Below are 15,614 nucleotides of genomic sequence, written 5' to 3' on the forward strand. Positions count from 1 at the left end.
AGCACATAATCTAATTAACTGCATTTATGAAGTCTACACATTTTAAGTTATATCATCAAGGTGAAAGCACATCACAAAGAAATAGTATAAGAAACTCTGCTATGAAGCATTGAGAACACTGGCAACATTCTCAAAGTCAACTTTTTTCAGAACTTTGAGAACTACAGTCTTGCAATAGGTGGTGAGTGTTCATTCTTCTCTGCCCAGTTCTGTCGCAATGATGGAAACCAACTATGGGTAGTTATGAATTCCAACAGCCTAAGAGCCACAGAAGAGCACAAATAAAATTGAAGCATAAGAAAAAAGTGCCTCCCCACTCTCCCAGAGATCTGTCACTGACCTTTAAAACAGTTCTCGGGAAAAGCTCCATTTTCAGTTTTGCTTTATCTGACCCACGTTGGGGCTTATACATAACAGTCCTACCCTGAAGAAAAACGTCAAAAATGATCAACAGCAATTGTTTGACATCACACTGCCCAAGATGGTAAAAATCACTGGAGCAAACAAGATAATCAGCAATTGACAAGAAAATATTGGAGCAAGGAAAATTTCCATCTCTCACTTATAGCTGACCTTGAGTTTTCACACAAGAATGACTAAGGTACAGTTGTATACCCTGCACCAACACACACACAGTGCCACAGAAAAGGCTGGGAGACATCCTCATTCAAGACTATTAAGAACCACTCTGTCTAATAAGCAGCAAGAAATTAAGCAAACCCAGAAGACACTTTATTTTTTTAATATTACAGAATTACAACAGAAAGAAGCAGACAGGGTGAGCTCTTCCATCTGCTGGTTCCCTCCTGAAATGGTTCCAATGCCTGGAGCTAAGCTGGTTCAAAGCCAGAAGCTTTCTCTGGGTCTCCCACATGGGTATGAAGGGTCCAAACACTTGAAGCATCCTCCACGAATTTCAAGACCATCAACAGGGAGTGGAATAAGAAGTACAGCAACCAGGACGCAAACCAACGCCCACAGAGAATGCTAACACCACAGGCAGAGGTTTCACTTACTAGGCCAATGTGCTGGTCCCCAGCAAAGATTTTAGCAACCACCTAACAATGAAGACTTTCTAGATTTTATTTAGAAAAGTCACTAAATAAGCAGAAAGAAAACCCTGGAGAAAGAAAAAAATTCTAAACTGCACAATTATTGCATTCCATTTTGACAGAAAAAATGTTCAGCCCATAGTTAAGATGTTCACATCCCATATCGCAGAATACCCAAGTTCTAAATTTGACTCTAGCTCCTGACTCCAGTTTCCTGCAAATTGTCGACTCTGAGAAGACAGAAGTAATTTGGTTCACATTATGAGCAAGGGGGACATGTATTAACTGACCCCGACTTCAGCTCCTGCTGGATACCATCCACAGACGTTTGTGGGTGAAGCAGCAGATGAGATTTCGCTCATTTTCTTCCTCTCTCACATTCAAATATATTTTTTAAAGACTTATTTTTATTATTTTTTATTGGAAAGGCAGATATACAGAGAGGAGAGACAGAGAGGAAGATCCTCCATCTGATGATTCACTCCCCGAGTGAGCACAACGGCCGATGCTATGCCAATCTGAAGCCAGGAGCCTTTTCCGGGTCTCCCACAGGGGTGCAGGGTCCCAAAGCTTTGGGCTGTCCTTGACTGCTTTCCCGGGCCACAGGCAGGGAGCTGGAAGGGAAGCGGGGCTGCTGGGATAGAACCGGCACCCATATGGGATCCCGGGCGTGCAAGGCGAGGAGGACCTTAACCACTTGCGCCACCGCGCTGGGCCCCAAATATATTTTTAAAATCAAAACACCCAGGGACAAGTGAAGTGGTATGGGAAGCTATGCCTCTGCCTACATCATTGGATTTCCATAGGGAGGCCGTTTGAGTCCCAACTGCTCCACTTTCTATCCAGCTCCATGCTAATGCAGCTGGGAAAGCAGCGAAGGATGGCCGAAGTGCTTGGGACTCAACACCCACATGGAAGACTTGGATGAAGCTCCTGGAACATGCTTCAGACCAGTCCCTTTCCAGCCACTGCAGCCAATTGGGGAGTGCACTAGTGGATAGTAAATCTCTCCATATCTCTCCTTCTCTCTAACCCTGCCTTTCAAATAAAAATAAATATTTTTTAAAAAGTAAAAATAAAAAACAAATAAAGTACCAAATTTTCTAATACAAAAGTAAGAAGCATGTAAAGAAATGGAAGAGAACAAACACACATAGGGAGAAATAGTCACTAAAAACTGTCTCTGAGGAATATCAGAGGGTCTAAGTACTACATAAAGATTTTAGTTCAAAATTGTCCAAAAATGTATGTGTGTGTGTGTGTATACAAAAAAATTAAATAAAAGTGAGAAAATGAGATGAGATTGGGATTAGGGAGAAGGAGTAAGAAAAGTGGAGTGGACAAAAATACCATTTAAGTAAATAATGACCAAAAACTTCCCAAATTGGATAGAAAACATTGACATATCCTTAAATTTCACCAAATTCCAAGCAGGATAAATTCAAACAAGTCCAAATCTAGACAACAGAAACTCTCAAAAGAAAAATTCAAGAGGATCTGAAAGTAGCAAGGGAGAAGCAAGGTGCCACAAGCTACAGATCCTCAACATTAGTTCTTGATTTCCCTTTAAAAATGCACATTCCTGAAGCAAACTAGCTTCAAAGCACCAGGCAAAATGGCATGACAAACCAACATTTCTCTGCCTGTGAAATATTACCATATGGGCACCGGTCTGAGACCCAGTTGCAGCATTTCCAGATATAGTTCCCTGCTAAGGCTCTTGGGAAGGCAGTGCAAGATGGCCAGTCCTTAGGCCCATGCACCCATGCGGAAGACCAAAAAGCTCTGGGTTTCTAACTTTAGCCTGATATCTGATAATTTTTATTCATTCTGTTTTAATTGATGATGTGCAGGATTATTTTTTAGTTGGCAAGAATAAAGTACACATAATACATATATATATATATTCATGAAGTACGATGTGATGTTTTGATATGTGCATGCTTTGTAAAATGATTAAATCAGGCCATTAATATACACATCAGGTCAGACTCATTTTTTCTTATGAGAATGTTTAAGATTTAATCCTTCAAAATGTTATATAAATATTATTATTAACTATAATAAGCATGCTGTACAATAACTATAGTAACTTATTCATCCTGTTGAACTGAAGCTTTGCAGTTTCTTCTTCTGAGCTCAATATTTTTAGATTCCATGTATAAATGAAATCACATAATATTTCTCTTTCTGTTCCTAGCTGTTTACACTGAACACAATATCCACTAGTCTTGTCACAAATTATAACATTTCAGCCTTTAAAAAAGAAAAATAGATGTTGGGGCAAACACGATCGCTCAACTGCTAATCCTCTGCCTGCAAATGCCTGCATTCCATATGGGTACCAATTCATGTCCCAGCTGCTCCACTTCCCATCCACCTCCCTGCTTGTGGCCTGAGAAAGCAGTAGAGGATTGCCCAAAGCCTTGGGACCCTGCACCCATGTGGGAGACCACAAAGGAACTCCTGGCTCCTGGCTTCAGATTGGCTCACCTCTGGCCATTGCAGCCACTTGGGGAGTGAACCAGTGGATGGAAGATCTTTCTCTCTCTCTCTCCTCTCTGTAAATCTGGCTTTCTAACAAAAATAAATAAATATTTTATCATATAGATGTAGGTATGCATGTGTCTGAAAGGCAGAGTGATAAGAGAGGTAGGGAGAGACACAAAGATATCTTTTCATTTGCTATTTCACTCTACGAATAGCTGCAAAAACCAGGTCTAGGCCTGGCCAAAACTAGAGCCATCAACTCTAGTACAACTTACAAATAGTTACAAATCAACAACTCTCCAGCAATAAATTCATGAAAATAATCCAATTTCCAGTAGCATCTAAAAATAAATAAAATACTTAAGAATAAAATTAACAATGAATACAGAAAACCAGCACATCAAAAACCCTAAAGCATTGATCAAAGAAATGGAAGCACCCTGTTCCCATGTGGAAGATCTAGAAAGAGCTCCTGGCTCCTGGTTTTGGGTCAGCCCAACTCTGGTCTTTGGAGAATGAACCATTAGATGGAAGATCTTTCTTTCTGTCCATCCTCCCTGTAAATCTGCCTTTCAAATTAAAATAAATAAATCAGAACAAATGAAATAAAAAGAGAGAAAGTGAGAGAGAAATAAAGAGAGAGAGAGAGAAAGAATTAAAGAAAGGAAGGAAGGAAGGAAGGAAGATAAATAGATGGATGATGTATTGGGAGAATTATAATTGTTTTTAAAAACCGCTAATCTATAGGTTGAATATAAACCAATTCAAAACTTCAGTGACATTTTTCACAGAAGTAAAAACTCCTAAAGTTTGTGCAGAACACGTTAGAATCCATTTTTATCCTCTGACTTTAAATCAATTGAGCAGTGATGTCTTAGGTAAAATGCTGGATATGGAATGAAAGAGTAGAACTAAAATTTGGCTAGGGGTAATAACTAAGAATTGTAACAAAGGTCTTACAAGAAAGAATGCATCAGGCTTCTCCAAAAAGGGGGATTAAAATACAAAACTGTTATTCCCCAATTTCTGGAACTTCCTGACATTACATTATTTTTTCCCTTATCTGCCAACTTCTTTTGTTGTATCCTATGTGCCCCTCAACCTTCCCATTCTCTAGGCAAGCTTCAATAAACTCTGCAGCCACAACCTTCTTGGCACACATAATTTTCTTTCTTCACAAGCATGGCATATTCATGAACTGTTTTCAACATTACTCTTCAAGAAGTGAATTACCAATTAGGCAAAATAAGTACAGTGTCCAAGTTCCAAAATACTTAAAGGATACAGAAAGTCCTAATTTTAGTTTCTTTAAAAAGATGAAAAATGGGAGCCAGTATAATACACTCCACTTCCAATCCAGCCCCCTGCTAACAGCCTGGGCCTAGCCCAGAGCTGGACATTAATATAACATGGTGGGTTTAGAAGTGGTAGATTTGAATGCCTCTCCCCTGCTGAAACTCCTTCAAAATAACTAAATTGACACATATGTCTAAGAGGTAAAAAGTGAATGCAATAATAGACATGTAACAATCAAATCCACTCAACTGCATATCAATGTAATGTGGAGTATAATTTTTTAAATCTTTTAATGGGGGAAAGGACTCACAAAAGCAAACCCACAGACGTCATAATGAGCCCTGAATTCCTGTGAGTCAGCCAGGCCTGGATTCTACTTCATTCAAAACTAGCATTCTAGCTACATGGACAAACTTCAAACCAGAGATGACTGTACAAGTATTCATTTCAAGACTTCATTTATAATAATCATTACAAAGCCCACTAAATTCAATGAAACCATTGTTATCACTTAAAATAGGATGCATTTTATGATATGTAACATATAAATCATCAAAATTGCAAAAAGAAAACAAGATAGAAAGCCAGACAGAAAAGCAAACGCAGGTATACCTAACGATACAAGAAAGATAAATTTCAGATGACTGTATTTAACAGAGATTGGATCTGCAGAATTTACTCATCCTGAGAAATTGTACTTCTAATTTTGTAATGATGTCAATCTGCAATGAAACCAATCCATAGCATTTTTAAAACTTACATAGAACTCTTTTCAGTTTATTTAAAAAAAAGTAACAACAATCAAAAAGTTTATCTTAATATATTTATATACATAAAATATGAATGACATATAAATGTAGAGAAAGGACCACGGCATCAAAAGTGATAAAAACATTCTATGAAAAAAAGATAGAGTGCTAAAAAGAAAAACTAACTTATTGTAGTAGTAATTAAAGGAGTCTGGTTACAATTAAATACAGGAAGGATATTAAAACTTCCAAAAGATATTTCTGTAAGCCACAACAGAGGAATAAGAGCAACAGAATAATTGGAACCACATCCAAACCCACTTCCTTGTTATTTACCAATATCATCTAAAGAACACTGTTTAGATGCTGACGTTAGACAATCTTGAGTACACAACTTTAAATTATATTAAGACTAAAAGAAAAATCAAAAGAATTTTATGACAAGGGTTAAAAGTTTATAGCCTTGAAATTACAAAAAAAAAAAAAAAAAAAAAAGTGCCCACTACAAACCACATCCCGGCAACTGTCATGCTCTACAATGAATTACTTGAAACAGTTTTGTTGTGGTTGAGGCAATCATCTCTGAGTTAATAATTAACTACTATTCAAATCAAGTATAATTTGTCTATTGTACACTAGATCACTTTTAAAAGCGAGTACTAAATTTCATTTTTAGCATCAGACACAAAATGCTATAATCATCCATTTGTCATCCTATGTAACACATCAAAAAAAAGTAGAAAAGTAGGTTTTTACCACTGCAGGAAATCATAGTCATTTTCAAACCAACTGAGATTAAATGCAAATGTCCTATGTTTAATACAGGTGAATATTTATATTTTAGGAAGAAGATGAATAAAAGCTAAGTTTCCTATTATGTTAATATGAAAAGTATCTAGAAATGGATTTTAATTATTTTGTGGTTTGGAATTTTTACATGTGGAATCTATAAATGTTAACTTAAATTGAAACACAAAAGTTTAGTTAGTGAGGCTCTCCCTATTATGAAAAGTTGTAACAATTATGACAAAAAAATAAGTCAGTAAGAAACTTTTACTGTCAGCACATTTCTAACACTGAATTTTTTCCAATAATATAAAAACTTTAGTTGTCAATATAATGCTTCTTATTTACAAGTCATCTTTCATTAGAGCCTTAAAACAACCTTCTCTCTTACTATGCTAATATTTATAAATTACTATCCCCAAATCACTTACCCCTCCTCTCACCAAAAAAAAAAAAAAAACCGCAAAACAAGAACAACAGCAAACCAAAAAACCCCTTATCATTCTCTAGAGGAACCCCTCTTCTCCAGGTTTAGACATATAGTTTGAGTGAAGTTAATCCCATACCCAAGACAGGGAAGACTTAAAATACTCTGCCCTGCAGGTCTCATTAACCAGTTTAGTTAGTAGGAATGACCACTCAATCCAGTGAAACATGTGGCCTTGTTTTCTGGAATTTCTAGGAAAGAGAAATTTTTCTTCCATGTCAACTTTGACCTTCAAACTTTCCTGAATTACATGGTGTGAGAATGTAATGTCTGCAAGCAGAACTACTACAAGTTTAGCATCCGTAAGGAAGTGGAAACAAAGACGGGGAAAGACAGAGAACAAGAAAGAAAAGTGAAAATGGGAAAACAAGATAGATAAGCAAATAAAAAAAATCCAACAGAGGAGACACCATGTGCTCCAGCTAGAAAAGCACAGCTTGCATGACGAGGGCAAGTCCAAGGAACAGGAATGGGCTTGGAGCTCAAGATGGAGAAACACTAAGCTTGCACTACAGGGGATTCAGAGAATGAAACTGTTTTTACCACTTACAGCCATGCACTTCAGACTTGAGTCTAAGTTACTTCCTATCCAGTGTACTATTGCCTTTGAAACTGACTATTCTTAGTCCAGCATAGTACAAGGAGACATATTCTTACATTCTTTGAAAAAGTCATCACCTAACAGAATTTATACATAGAAAGAGATTAAAATCAAGATTTTTAAAAGATTAAAATCAAAATTCCCAAGTAGAATTACCAAGACCCTAGCAATTTTGATCCAATCAGATTGTCTGACCTTGTCTCTTGCCATATATACTCATACTCCAAGCTCCAACTTTGTCATCTCACTCTAACCTTGCATTTGCTGTTAGCCATTCGGGGACAATGCCTGTAACTTGGTCAGCTCCTACTCATCCTTCATGACCGTTCACATATTGTCTCCAACTCTGTCATAGAGTATGGCTGCCTCCATTGTCAAATCAAGCACACACAGGTCACCTCCCTCTCCTGGACACACTGATATAGTGCCTAGATCCAGGAAGTGCTCCATTGATTTGAATCACTAGTTTGATGCTATAAAAGATTTACACTCTACACTTGATCTTAGCCAAAAGGCTGAGATGTGATAATTACATTCCAAACTCTAGAACACTCTGTAAGAGAACTATTTTTTCAAAGCTAGTTAATATTTGAAGTATAAACAAAGCAGTCTACAGAGATCAGAACTCAGCAGAGTCCCAACTGTCAGATCTACTACATAATTTGTGAGACCTAACACAAAATACAAAATTTCGGCTCCCTTTCCAAAAACTGTAAACAATTTGAAGGTGGTGACACCAGAACATTGAAACTAAGCCCAGAAACCTCTACAACTGCACACGTCACACATCTGGGAAACCATCATGAATTCATGTTTATTGGATGTACAATTTCCAACCAATCACTTAACCTACCTCGGGTTCTTTCCAGATATAAAATTAGGGGAGGGAAGATTACTTTCAGCTCCTTCTCTATAACTAACATCTGCGATTCTACTGAGGAGGGAGATCCATCATTTGAAAAGAGTTCTTTTAGCCTCTTATATAACCATGAAAATTCTGAGGGTGACACAAGACTGCTATTAAAAACTCATACATAGCATTTCACTTCCAACCACATTGATGCTTTTTATTTCTATACACCTCTTTAATTTTGCCTAAGAGAAAAAAATTGCAAAGCAGTGTTCCAAGTTTACTATTTTCCCATGTACGCCATGTAAATCTGAAATTCCCAATTGAGGTCTCTATATCTAGATAGTAATTTTTCCCACAGTAAAATGTCTCCTTGCACAAACTAGATACTTTCTTTTTTCTATCCCTGAAAAATTATCTATTCAGAATTAACTTCCACTTATGATATAGCATCTAGGTCAAATCCCACAAAGCAAATGTCATTCTGAGAGTGAGTTAACTCTTTCATTCCATCAGTTTTGCATCTTGTATGATAGACTAGTAACTATCTAAATGAGGGTCCAGGAACAGAGGGTCCACGGACAGAATTCTGGGAATCAACTAACTTGAATGTAAATATATATACAATTTGGTATTTCCGTCCATTACAGAGGCAGGCATTTAGCTTAAGAGATGAGATGCTAATTGAGATATGCACACCCCCTGCTGGAATGCCCGAGTCTCAGTCCTGATTTCTCTGTACTTTCTTGGTGATGCACCCTGGGAGACTGCAGGACAGGCAGGGGCTCAAGAGATTGGAGCTCTGCATGTGAGAGACCTGGACTGTTTTCATTGTTCCTGGCTTTGGCGTAGACTGAACTAGCAGCTGGAAATTCTCTTTCTCTGCCTCTCAAATACATAAACAGACATATATGTTATTTAGAATGTAGGTAACACAACATGACAATACCAATAGTACTTATGACTTGACCTCAATAAATATTGTCCACATTTCTATACCACATTACAATTGTGCAGATATCTTCTAGTAACAGCTTATACCCAACACTAACTCAAAATGGTAATAATATTAGATTCACAGTGAGATCTTAGGGTTTAATGTGTAAGTAAAAAGAAATATTAACACAAAAGTTATTTTATATTGAATAGCTATATTTCAGTAGAACTAGTTTCCCATATAACGTATTTCACATATTTAGTAACATAATTCCAAGGAAAGATTCACAAGATTCATCAGGCAACCCAAGGCACCTAAGAGGTGAAGACACTCTGGCCAAAAGAAGAAACAGAGCTTATAGACAAAAAAAAAAAAAAAAAAAAAAAACCTAAAGCAAATATACTCTAACCTTATAAGCTATAACCAAATCTTCCTAGTAAACGCAGTCTTTGAAATTCTAGTTCAACAGTAATGTGTATATTGCCACAAAATTTTCTTGGTCCATTTATTTTAATACAAGAGTAACATGTCAAAACAGAGCACATTTTGTTGCTCTTGCTGTGTTTTTGTTTTAACTATTTTTGTAGGTACTACCATGGGATTCCATCTGGAAATATGTAACACAGACACATGTTTTTACACCATTATATAAAATGTAATTTGAATTTGTACCTGAGAGGATAGTAGGTTACAATCAATGAACAGGCCTTTTCCAGTTTTATATCTTTGTATCAAACCAGCCATAATGGCTCCATAGGCATATAGGCCAGTGGCAAGATCAGTCATGGCTACTCCTGGACGAACTGGAGCTCCACCCTGTTTAAAGATCAAGTTGAGAAAACAGAAATTGAAAATTAAAACCAACATATGGCTTCCCAAATATTCTAAGGTTAAGTAGAAGAAAAAATCATATATGAAGTAGGCAGACACACAATAAAAATAAATACAACAAATTGGTACTGTGTATATTTATTGAAATGGGAATATATTTGCATTTATGGTGTAATTGTCAATCTATTCCTATCCTCATTGCCATTAACTACACTAAATCAAACTAATGAAATAAGCAATATTTATTTACTATTTATTTGACAGGCAGAGCAACAGAGGGAGAAAGAAGCAGGGACAGAGAACAAGAGCAAGAGCCAGAACAAGAAAGATCTTCCATCCATTAGTTTATCACCACATGGCCACAATTAACCATGTCTAGCCCAAATACTTCAAACATTTGCTGATGCCTTCCAAGGCACATTAACAGGAAACTAGTTCAGAAACAAAACTCAAATCACACCCTGACATGAGAAGCTGACAGTCCAAGCAGTGGCTAAACCCAATGTGTGACAGCTCCAACGAAAAATTAAGAAATTCTGAAAAAAAGACTTTTTTTTTTATTGGAAAGGTAGATTTACAGAGAGAGAGAAGGAGAGACAGAGGAAGATCTCCCACCCACTGATTCACTCCCCAAATGGCCACAAGTGCCAGAGCCTAGCTGATCCAAAGTCAGGTGCCAGGAACTTCTTTCAGGCCTGCCATGCGGGTTCAGGGTCCCAAGGCTCTGGGCCAGCCTCTACTGCTTGCCTAAGCGGTAAGCAGGGAGCTGAATGGGAAGTGGAGCAGCCGAGACATGAACCGACACCATATGAGATCGTGGCCATTGAGCCGTTGCACTGGCTCAAAATAAGAAATTCTTTAAAATACATCTGTACTTCCTTCTTAATATATTTACATTGTTTACATAATAAATATATACATTTAAATGCATTAATGTGTTGATTGGAAGAATTTAAAATTATATTTTTCTTCTGTTACATGACAAGCTCTTTGAGGAAAAAAGTACAGCAGTGGGCCTAATTTAATCTTGCTATAAACATGCTAACAGTTAGAAAATATACTAACTGAAAAATACAAAAATAATGTGATTTGCTTTAGGAAAGTAGAGAGGTCTCATCTTTAAAGTGATTTTACTAAGAACTGCTGTTTAGGTCAGTGATGACTGAAAAACGAAATTTAAAGGACACAAATTTAAAGGACAATGAATATAGGCCATGGCTATTATTTACATAAAATAGAAATGGTTTATGGTTTCATGAAAAGTATAAAACAAACACATAAATAAGTATATACATATATTTTCATAGAAAAACTATATAATGGAGACTACCATTCCTGGAAGTGAAAATACATTGCAATATATATCTCTACTCCCTGAAAAAAAAAGGACTCCCAATGAAAAAATTGAATATACCCTAACAATTTGACACTACATTTTCTACCATGGCCTATATCTATAATGTCATGATACATGTAAATGGCACAAAGCTAACTTGTGTTATTCAAACACTACACTACTATATCAAAATGAGAGAAAATGATGGTGGGGAGGGGGAAGGGCAGGGAGAAGAAAAGTAAAAGGGGATAATTTCTAAATAAAATATAAAATACAAAAATAATAAAATATAAAATGTAAAATTTTTAAATTAAATAAAATATAAATGGTTTCAGACTTTACAACATTCATTTCTATCTCAGGCATACTATGTACTTCATCCAGAACGTTCTCACTGCTCTGGAATATTTTGTGTACTGTGGAAGAAGGGATCTGAGGTCCTCTCTCAATGTCTGTGATCTCTCTGATTCTCTCATGCCTCTTGACTGTGTGAATTCTTAAAATTGTAAATTAAGCATCATATTATTTAACAACAACTGTAATTCATGTAGGATCTGATCTGACAATTCAATCCTTGAAGTATATGTAGCATACCGTCATTTTAATAGTATTTGGCTCCCCAAAACTCATGCAGACATTCGATCCATAAAGTCTTAAGTTCACGGTTAACATGTTACTCCTAGAGACTGGAGAATTCAAGAGTAAAGATTTCATCTAATTATGACATCTTGGCCATGAGACTGGAGAGACTATTGGGAGGTCTTTAGGTCATCGGGTGCTTGCCCTTGAAAGGCAGTTCCACAAAAAGGTAAGCTATGTGAGCCAAGTCTGGCCTAGCTTTTCACTCTGTCTTCTGCACCAATATGTGACCCTCCAACCACATTTATTCTGCCATCAGTCACCAGCATAATGAGATTGCCCACTTTTGGAATGAGAACCTCCAAACTCTAAACTGAAATAAACTTAGAAATAAACATTTCTAAGTCAATCCCAAAAGGAAAAATAGCATATGTTCTCTCTGATATATGGCAACCTTCTTGTAAAATATAAGCTTAACACCCCTTTCAATACTGTCTTTGCTATATCTCGTGGGTTTTGAAGTTTTTGTTTTTGTTTCTTAAAAATTTTATATTTTTCCTCCTGTTGTGGGTTTTGTGTTGTGGCTTTTCATTTAAGGTGATGTAGATCAGCTGTGTAATATGGATTGTCATATCCAGATATGAAGATACAATGCAGTATGTATCTCTACTTCCAAGTCAAAGATGGATTCCCAATGAGACTGTTAAATGTAACTTGACAATAGAATTCTAGACTCTGGGCCATTGCCCATACCTACAACGTCAAGATATACTTAAATAGCAGGATGACAGACTTAGGACTATTTGTGAAGGACTATAATACTATAACAATACAGGGGGAATTAGTGGTGTGGAGAAGGTTTGGGAAGGGAGTGGGGGAAATCCCAGAGCCTATGGAACTGCATCATAAAATAATTTTAAAATTAATTTTTAAAGAGAATTAAACATTTCTAAGATATCCCCTCAAATATTTCAGTTAAAATTAAGAAAAATAACAGGATTTGAATATATAGATTTTGATTATTGACTGGATGGAACATAAAAGAACTGAAATCAATCTGAGAAAACAATCAACTAGAACTGAAGCTTCCCCATGGGAAGGTAATATTCTGACAGAACACTCACTCTAGTCAATCGATTCACATCTTAGAATTATGATTATGACTACAGTCCATGATACAATTTTGTGGGTATACGGATTCCCTCCTCGTGCTCTTTCTGCTTCCCTGTTTTCCCCTCCCACCATTTTCCCTCAGATTATCAGTAGTATAATAATCCTTTAGTAACTGTTACAAGTTTAACTTTCTGCTATTTTAATATCTCATGGAACTGTAAGTAAAAATCATGGAAGAAAATCTAATATCAAATTGTCAGGGTTTATTTAACAGTTGCGTTTGGGGTCTTCCTTTTACACAGTAGAGACATGTACTGTCTTGACATATCATGGACACACTACCTAGAGACTGAAATAGAATGGTTATTTTTTTAACCATATACTCAATGATTTGAAGTTGCCACCCCATCCTTAATCCACATGTCTTCTATTAAACCTCAACAAGGTACAAGTCATGGAACAAACATGACAAATCAAGACTCAAAAAAAAAAAAAAAAAGACTGGGGTGGGGGGGGGAAACTAAATAATTTGTGCCATTCTCTAGATACCTTGTAGATAACTGTTTACCTAATAGTAATCATTTCTTTGTAACAATTAGGTAAAACCATGTGCTCTTCTAAATATTCAAGATGTAAATTAGAGTTTTAGACAAGAACATTGATTTGAAATAAGTACATTGATTAATTATTTCAACAGCTGTAGTCAAACAATGATCATCCCCGATATGCAATGTTTTGTCCCATGCAGTCCAAGTGCATCCAAAAACCACTCTTCTGCCACTCTGAAAAGGTGTAAATCAAAATCTTTTCCAGAAAATAGCTAAAATAATCCATACACCAATCACACTGTTTTCTTGCGTAGTGGTTAAAGGCCATCTAAATCATTCTGACTTAGCTCGCAGTGAGATGCCCAAAATATTATCTAGCCTGGCTGTCCTTGTGGGTTTAAATAAGCTAGGACTGGGAGAAAATGAAATGGAGATTAGGGGAATGTAATATTTTAAGGGATGGATTAAGAAATAGTTTAAAAAGCTATTTGCTTCTTTCCAAGATGTTCATTCACAAAAGAATTCCTAGTTAGAGTTTCTGTGCATAGGTTGGACAGAAGCAACAACAAATCTAATTAATTTCTCCAGCTTCTAAAGCATACTACTATCAACATTAATATATGCTAACACCTGCATATAATCAATCCTACACTTAACAAATGTCCTCTGAATTCAAAGGATGTAAAAATATATATATCTGAAGGACTACTATTCCAAACCCCTGCATTTATGCAGGTAAATTCCTAAATCATCTAAGAGAGATGCTTATCCACCTCTCTCTAAAGATCTTCAAAATTCTGAGAACATGCTAGACATGCTCTACAAGCAGAAAGAGTCTAGCATGATCCTTCAGACACTTGCCTACACATTAACTCATATAGTGTCAGTGCAGCCTTCAGTACCACTTTTATCTTACAAATTTTAAAAATGAGGCTCAGAGATATTAAGTGGAGCCAAGATTCCAAAACAGAACTGTTTCAAGGCCCAATATCTTTTACTTCATCATGCTAATAGAAACTATATGATCTGTTTCGTTATATATACTGCAATGCTTAGCATGCTGCTGCTCAAAGGGCAATTCGTTCAACCAGCTAAACCTTCTTTGATGTGAGCTAATTCTCTCTTATTTATTGTTCTGTGAACAATAAAAGTACTACTCCATATCCTCCCCATAAAAATAGATGAAAAGAGAAAGCAAAACATCTCTTTGCTTTCTATAAAGCAAACAAGCCTACAGATTTTCCTGGAAGAGGCTGTTTTATATCCCTGAGATAATTTTGGCCATTCTTTTACGTATCTTCTCTGATTACAACTGTTTAAAAGCATAATGACCCCAAATGAATCCCATCTGTTGTTTCTAGGTGCATATAAGAAACATGTAGGGTTCAGCATCATGATTCCATGGATAAACCTTCACCTTGCAAGTGCCAGGATCCCATATGGGTGCCAGTTTGTGTTCCGACTGTGCTACTTTTCATCCAGCTCCCGCAAATGGCCTGGGAAAGCAGTAGAAGCTGGTCCAAAGTTTTGAAATCCTGCACCCATGTGCAAGATCCAGAAGACACTCCAGAGTCTTGGCTTTGGATCAGCTCAGCTCCAACCATGTGGCCATTTGGGGAGTGAACCAATGGATAGAAGATCTTTCTCTCTGTCTCTTCTTCTCTCCATAAGTCTGAACTGTCTTTCCAATAAATAATACTAATACTAGTACTAATAAATATTTTTAAAAGAGAAAAAAAAAGAAGCATGGAAACGCCATATCTGCATCCAAGAATATGGATACGGAATGCAGGCATTGCAAAATCTGGCTCATCCTACTGCTATACAATGCAAGCCGTGGGAACTAATTTTCTAAACTATGACAATTTGTCATAAAATGCCTTTTAATATTGTTCTTTATTTAGACTTTCCCTTTATTGTTGCTATATTTGGTGTCAATCATCTTTTCCTCCAGAGACA

The 15,614-nt window shown here is 36.5% G+C and overlaps 1 protein-coding gene across 1 annotated transcript in view; it reads right to left on the reverse strand.

The window, feature by feature from the left end:
* Positions 1-15,614, reverse strand: part of SUGCT (succinyl-CoA:glutarate-CoA transferase) — a 497,234-nt gene that overhangs the window by 414,048 nt on the left and 67,572 nt on the right. The window contains exon 8 of the mRNA XM_040964993.1: positions 9,921-10,064. Coding sequence (XP_040820927.1) covers positions 9,921-10,064 — 144 coding nt within the window. The remainder of the gene's footprint in view (positions 1-9,920; positions 10,065-15,614) is intronic.

This window comes from Ochotona curzoniae, unplaced genomic scaffold, assembly GCF_017591425.1.
Source record: "Ochotona curzoniae isolate NIBS_2020 unplaced genomic scaffold, NIBS_Ocur_1.0 scaffold_3835, whole genome shotgun sequence".
NCBI lineage: Eukaryota > Metazoa > Chordata > Mammalia > Lagomorpha > Ochotonidae > Ochotona > Ochotona curzoniae.